Raw genomic sequence first — 7212 nt, forward strand, 5'->3', positions numbered from 1 at the left:
AATGATAGAAACTGAACTTCATTTAAAACATGCCAAATTCGATTATACGATCCTCCTTAAATGGCCTCCAGATAGAACTCAGATTACATACAATTTCTCCATCTTACTAGCTATCATTTTGAAATTAAACAGAGGTTCCAACGAGAGATAATGTATATGACTATTCATAAAACTAACTAAAAAATACATACATATACATATACATATATATGATTAAATCACATACAAAAATACACACCATAAATATGTATATAAGACTTATTATCTGCCTTAATCCACAATCAAATGATAAGATCTAAAACGTATCATGATCCTTTTGGTGAGTCTCGGTTCATCTCTTGCCTAACATGAAGTGGCGAGCGCTGATGCAAATTAGGTTTTTGGCCTTGTCGATATGGCGAACGAGGACTTGAATTGTGTATTCTTGGTACTTTTGGCATTATTTCTTTAGTATTTTCAAGTCGTTCTAGCGTTGCCACCACTTCTTTCATTGAAGGACGGGATTTTTGTTCGGATGCGAGACACGTCAACGCTAGTTGGGCAATTTGGGCTGCAGCTTTCGAAGGGTATCTTCCTTCAAGTCGTGAGTCCATTATGTTCTTTATCTTTCTACGGTTGGCCAAATATGGTTTGACCCAGTCAACCAAATTTTGTTGGGCTGCTGGGCGACCATTGTCAAGAGCCCGTAACCCTGTTAGCATTTCAACTAACACAACCCCAAAACCATAGACGTCACTTTTCACATACAAGTGTCCTGAAAAACGTAATAGAAGTTTACTCCTTTTAGGGAAGTTGTAATAAGTTTTTTGATAATCAATTTTGTGCTAAATATAATGACGTAGATGAACTTATGAAGAAACGAGAGACTATTCGGGAGATGAAGTAGAAAAACGGGTAAACGAATAATGTTTTTCCCTGTTTAGACTACCCGGGGAAATGGGCATATTTACTTGAATGTACGGGGTCTATCTGAGTATACCCTTGACCGTTTTTGCAGAGGAGGAAGCAAGTATAATATACGGTTATGGGGTCAAGTGACACCATTCAAAGTCCATTGATAAGTCCAATAATTAGTCCAATTATATAAGATACACCACATGTATTTGGGTTGTGACACCATTGAAAAGTCAAAAGCCCATCCATCAATCTTTAAAGATCTAATCTTGCCCATATAAACATAAGTTTTTTAAACTTCATTGCAATTTATTTGGTGACTACATTGTGTTTCTCATTATCAAACTCAATTAGCATCAACAAAAATTTATAAGTCTCGATCTTTGAAGTTGCAACTATGAATTGTTTCAAATAAAAAAAAATCGTATGAAACATGTGTATTAGATGGTAACTAGACAATATTGAGTTGTAGTTCAGCTGGTAGTGACATGTCTCTCTTAGCGAGAGGTAAGGAGTTCGACTCCGCTGGGCTGCAATGTTACACTCAATGTTATCCCTGACCTGAAGTATCCACCCAGGTCGCCTTTCGCTTAGTGCGGGGGCAGCGGGGAAGGGGGTTATACTGGCCATGCCCTCGGATTGGTCTGAGTTTCCTTCAGGGCAGCAGTTGAGGGCGGGTTATGCAACTACGGGAGATGAACGTGTGTGTGGTTAAGTCCCCTGGGTGATCTCAAACTGATGTCCAAAAAAAAAGAAGGTAACTAGGCCTTTTATAGTTTATACGTAATCATAATTTGTCAATTAAAATTTGTGACTTGAAATATTTCAATATTGTTTGGTGACATCACTCATATAAATTCCAGGCTTCGCCACTGTGTATTTGACTATTCCCTGGTTACCTCAAGATAAGATTCAGGTTTGAACCCGAGACCTTTTCGGAGGAACTCAAAGCCCTAACCAATAGGCTATCTTGAGAGGGTTTGGGAGATGGAGTAGGACTTTAACACAAAAAAAAAAAAAAAAAAAAGGAAAATCATTTTTATCATTGATGGTCAGTTTTGTTTTCACTAAATTAAAAGAGCATTCGAAAATATTTGACCCATTAACATTCAGAAATTCAGATACAGCGTATCTTCGTCAAAACATTAAAAGCTGATTCAGTACCTAGACAAATTCATATAGAATCAACTTAAACTTAATTTAATAGACACGGTTTGGATCAACACTTGAAAACAAAGCGAAGTTAAACTGACCGGATGATATTTTTTTCAGATTAAAGCGAAATCATGTCATCTTGAAGCTGAACCAAACTGAACAAATTCCGTTTGGTTAGATATGGTCTGAGGTTTTGGACTAATGCTCCTAGACCCTAGTCATATGTACCGGACCTTTTTTAATAACTAAAGAAAGATTACCTGTGGTAACATACTCAGGAGCAGCATAACCATATGTACCCATGACTCGAGTTGTCACGTGTGATTGACTAGCTGATGCCATTTTAGCCAGCCCGAAATCCGAAAGCTTAGCATTATACGACTGCAAAAATCACAAACAAAAAGAAAAAGAAAAGAAAATCAGCCGTGATCTTGTAAAATAGTTGTAATCAGAGACGAATATAAGAAGCATAAACTTACCCCGTCTAGCAATATGTTAGATGCCTTAAAGTCTCTATAAATGACCGACTTATCTGAAGTATGCAAAAATGACAAACCCCTAGCTGCTCCTATCGCAATTTTAAGACGTATATCCCATGCAAGCGGCTGAACCGTCGATCCTCCTGTACATTTCAATTCAAACAGAATAAGCTTCAATTTTATGTTCTGGTATTATTTCCATAATGAGAACCACAATGATATAACATAACATACAATAAGATCCATACAATGCACATGTATCATGATTAATACATACTCCCTACATCCCAAAAAGAGTGTCTTGTACGAATAATTTTTTTTTAGATTTAAGATATGTATGATAAATGTCCTTCCTTTATATATGGTAAAGTTTTGCCCTTATGTATAAGGTATCTTTGACTGAATTTATTTAAAATATGAATGATTTGGAGTAGTAAATGAGAGTAAATATGATATCTAATAGTTTTGACACCTACATAAATAATAATATGTTCTTACTTCCGAATAGGTGGTTCTCCAAGCTGCCTCTTTGCATGAACTCGTAAACAAGTAAAAGCTCTTTGCCCTCATAACAGTATCCCAAAAGTTTTACAAGATTTGGATGTGAAAGTCTTCCGAGAAAGTTCACCTCAGCCTAGTAGTAAAAATCATCAAATTTAACCATCATTAGCAACCTAACGCGTGTGTGGGTGGCATATGATTGCGAAAGTGGTTAAGTCCCCTCTGGATGATGCCGATACTGCCGTTCAAAATTAAATAACGTGCTTTCACACAATGTCTAATGCTTGCTACCAAAAACATGAATAAAGATGTCATGCAAGGACAAAGGTTGAAAAAGACGCGAGACGAAGACGAGTCGGTCAGGTCCTTGAAAGGACGAGGCGGGGTCGAGACGGACGGTGACCAACAAATATATCAAATATATACAACAACAACAACAACAACAACAACAACGATACCCAATCCCGTGCTCAGGGTAAGGGGAGGTGAAATGTAGACAATCTTTCCTCTACTCTAGAATAGAAAAGAAGTCGTTTCGTTACCCACGTTGTCGTTGTATATCAAATATATATGTTTCAAGCATAAATATTTTCAAAATAAACAATTTACAAATAAGATGATATGGTTTTAGAGGACTCTTGCAGGGGATAAAAAGAAACAATTATCTAGCAAAAGAATAAACGAAAAACATGTTTGTGTTAATCATTTTGTATGATTCCATCCCAACTTGTATCATTAAGTTGATGCTTTAACAACAATAAAATACTCAAAAGGTCTTGCACTAACCTCTCAAATAGCACATCTTCACCAATATTAAAATGTAGTCACATATATGTCAAGAAAATAACACAATCAAGTTGTACATAGATGCAATAAACGATTGTACCCGTTCTGAATTACCTGCCATTCTTCAATTCCTTGCATACTCTCAGAATTCAACTTCTTGACAGCAATTACAGAACCAGAGCCATTAACTTTAGATTCAATCCAACCTTTATAAACCTTCCCAAAACCACCTTCACCTAAAATTGTATCGTTTCTGAAGTTTTTTGTTGCCGATTTGAGTTCGGAAAATGTATATAATTTCAGATTTGGATGAGGCAAGATCTGGCCACCGGGCCCACGATCGTCACCGCTGCCTGACGAAAACATGCTGTTCCCGGATACATTGCCACTAATTCCTGATGATGATATTGATACTGATGATGATGTTGTTGTAATACTTGTTGTAGTGGTGGTTGTATTTGAACTCCCTACAACTATATTACCGGAATAATCTTGATTCAATTAAAACACAATTGAAGAACTTCATATGGTGATCAAAATTTATCTATATGGTTCAGAAAAATAGGGTTGTAATTCAAGAAAACACACAAATATGTGTAATTAGAGATTTAAAAATTAGAAATTAGAACTTTAGATGTAATTGTCTAATTGAACTGAGGTTAGATGGTGATGTATTAACTAACTGAGATGAAATTTCAAAACTTTTTAGGGCAAGTCAACTGAAATCATAAGACCCACAAACAAATGCACAGAGTTCATAGAGAAAAGTCAAAAATGAAGCAAATTTTTCACAGTCAACTAAAGAAATGATGGAACATAACAAATTCAACAGCAAAAAGTGAAAGAAAACACAAAACCCACTAATAATCAGCCAAAATATATGATAAAGATTTAAGCTTTTTTACCTGAACTGAAATTTTGACTGGTGCTAGGAGCAATATTAGTTGTAGAATTGCAAAGACCCATAATGAAAACCCCCTGTTTTCTGCTCACTTTCTCTTTGGGAAATCAGAAGAAGTACATAGTTGAAAGTTGAATCCTTGAAAAATGAAGTCTTGATGATATATGTTTAATTTTCAATATATGAAAATGGGAAAGCAACAACCTTTGTATATTTAATGAATATATTGACCTATGACTAAAATTTAAAGATAAAGGTTTTGTAAAATCTGTCCACTTTAAATTTTGGAATTTATGATAATGGTGGTATGTAACTATGTGTGTGTGGGTGGTGGAAACCGAGTATGTTTTGTAAATTCTGTATTTATTTAGCGAGTTTGAAGCGAAGATCGATTATTTTCTAGGAGTACACGGGGAAGACCAAGTCGTATATCTTACTAGATCTGTCTTGCCGCTATTGTACGCACAATAACTATTTTGGTACTGTTTGTCTTTGTAGTTTTTTTTTTTTTTAATACGTGAACCATGTTTCTAAAGAATATGTGACTTGAAAGTTTGTATGTTGAAATATTAAAATGTTTGTTTTTATGTTTGTGTAACAACTTAGTTCTGTCTGCAGCATTTAAAAAAAATATATTTCTAAGTCTTGGGAGATTTGAGACATTATTATTTTATTTTATGTCTTTAGAAAACAAACAATCTACAGTAAAAACGGATGCGAACGCACAGACATAAGACATAATAAGATCTTCAGACTGAAAAACAAACAACACCATATTAACATAATCTCATTTCACTAATATATTATTAAACTATGTGTATCTTTCACTATAATATCTACAAATTTACTCATAAAATTTAATATGTGGCGACTCTATGTATTGATCAGCGGAGTCACGGGATACCGCTAGTTTATTTTTTTTTTTCAAAATTATCATTTAAATTGCATAGGACACCACTAAATTTAAGTATATGACCCCATATATTTATTGAATTTATAGTTTTCTTTTTTAAAATTGTATAGGACATGACTAAATTTAACTACTCGGACACTATATACTTTTCGAATTTGTAATTTTTTTAAGGTAAACAACCACTAAATAGTGTTCAAAAATAATTGGTATTGAAAAAAAAATTTGGGACCCTATTGAATTCTCATTCTAGAATCGCCACTGTGTACAAGATATAAAGCAAAAAGTATAAAACATAAAAGAATTATGTCTCAGATGTCAAACCAAGTGAGAGTACTAATAAGTGTATTACACGAACCACTTTCATGAGTTCGTGTTAGATGTATCATATTCCACGTTATTATGTCATACATATTATGCATTAATTATGATGCATTTAACTAATATTTAATATCATTAATCATCCACTTAATGTATATTAGCTTGTATGAATTATTTTTGTCCTATTTATAACCATAATGACGATTCTTATTTATTACCATAATGAAGTGTTCTTAATACGTTTTGATAGAAAACTATTGAGATACCAGTACATAAAGCACATACTTTGATCCATACCTTGACCTCTCCTATATATAGTGTAGTGACCGGAACTTTTCCATGTTTATATATGTTAAATGAAATTGATATTTACATTATTAAGTGTTTTCAACATGTTAAACAATCAAACTTGTTAAGACTTGATTAATTGAAATAGGTTTCATATAGACAATTGACCACCCAAGTTGACCAGCGATTCACGAACGTTAAAACTTGTAAAAACTATATGATGACATATATATGGATATATATGGATATATATGGATATATATATATATATATATATATATATATATATATATATATATATATATATATATATATATATATATATATATATATATATATAGTTACATGATATTATGATAAGTAAGTATCTCATTAGGTATTTTAACAATGAGTTATATACATAAAAATGAGACTATTGAATTAAGAAACTCGAAAACGATATATATAACGATTATCGTTATAACAACGTCTTATTAAATACATATGAATCATATTAAGATATTGATACACTATATTTAAACATGATAAATGATAAGTAAACATATCATTAAGTGTATTAACAATGAACTACATATATAAAAACAAGACTACTAACTTAAGGATTTCGAAACGAGACATATATGTAACGATTATCGTTGTAACGACATTTAAATGTATATATATATATATATATATATATATATATATATATATATATATATATATATATATATATATATATATATATATATATATATATATCATATTAAGATATATTAATATATCATAATATCATGATAATGTAATAATTTAACATCTCATTAGATATAATAAACAATGGGTTAACAACATTTAACAAGATCGTGAACTTAAAGGTTTCAAAACAACACTTACATGTAACGACTAACGATGACTTAACGACTCAGTTAAAATGTATATACATGTAGTGTTTTAATATGTATTCATACACTTTTGAAAGACTTCAAGACACTTATCTG

At 32.4% G+C, this 7212-nt stretch overlaps 1 protein-coding gene across 2 annotated transcripts; it reads right to left on the minus strand.

Moving 5' to 3' along the window:
- On the minus strand, positions 1-5027 carry LOC139858152 (probable serine/threonine-protein kinase PIX13). Of its 2 annotated transcripts, none has more exons than XM_071847005.1 (6): positions 4721-5027; positions 3930-4210; positions 3027-3162; positions 2529-2671; positions 2310-2430; positions 1-754 (listed from the first exon to the last, which is right to left on the minus strand). In XM_071847005.1, exons 1-6 carry the CDS (start codon positions 4779-4781, stop codon positions 306-308), a joined length of 1191 nt encoding a protein of 396 aa, XP_071703106.1. In that variant the 5' UTR covers positions 4782-5027; the 3' UTR covers positions 1-305. The 2 variants fall into 2 exon arrangements, with proteins under 2 accessions (XP_071703106.1, XP_071703105.1); XM_071847004.1 differs by having other exon boundaries at positions 3930-4288; positions 4721-5026.
- Positions 5028-7212: the final 2185 nt, after the last annotated feature.

The sequence above is a fragment of the Rutidosis leptorrhynchoides genome, chromosome 7 (assembly GCF_046630445.1).
Source record: "Rutidosis leptorrhynchoides isolate AG116_Rl617_1_P2 chromosome 7, CSIRO_AGI_Rlap_v1, whole genome shotgun sequence".
Taxonomy (NCBI): Eukaryota; Viridiplantae; Streptophyta; class Magnoliopsida; order Asterales; family Asteraceae; genus Rutidosis; species Rutidosis leptorrhynchoides.

What these genes read in the sequence shown, in the direction of transcription:
- LOC139858152 (XM_071847004.1), bottom strand. Translation starts at nt 4,781, where the DNA reads ATGGGTCTTTGCAATTCTACAACTAATATTGCTCCTAGCACCAGTCAA. An exon ending in AAGGAATTGAAGAATGGCAG is followed by an intron (nt 3,163 to 3,929) that starts GTAATTCAGAAC and finishes TTTTACTACTAG; the next exon opens with GCTGAGGTGAACTTTCTCGG. An exon ending in GGAGAACCACCTATTCGGAA is followed by an intron (nt 2,672 to 3,026) that starts GTAAGAACATAT and finishes TGAAATGTACAG; the next exon opens with GAGGATCGACGGTTCAGCCG.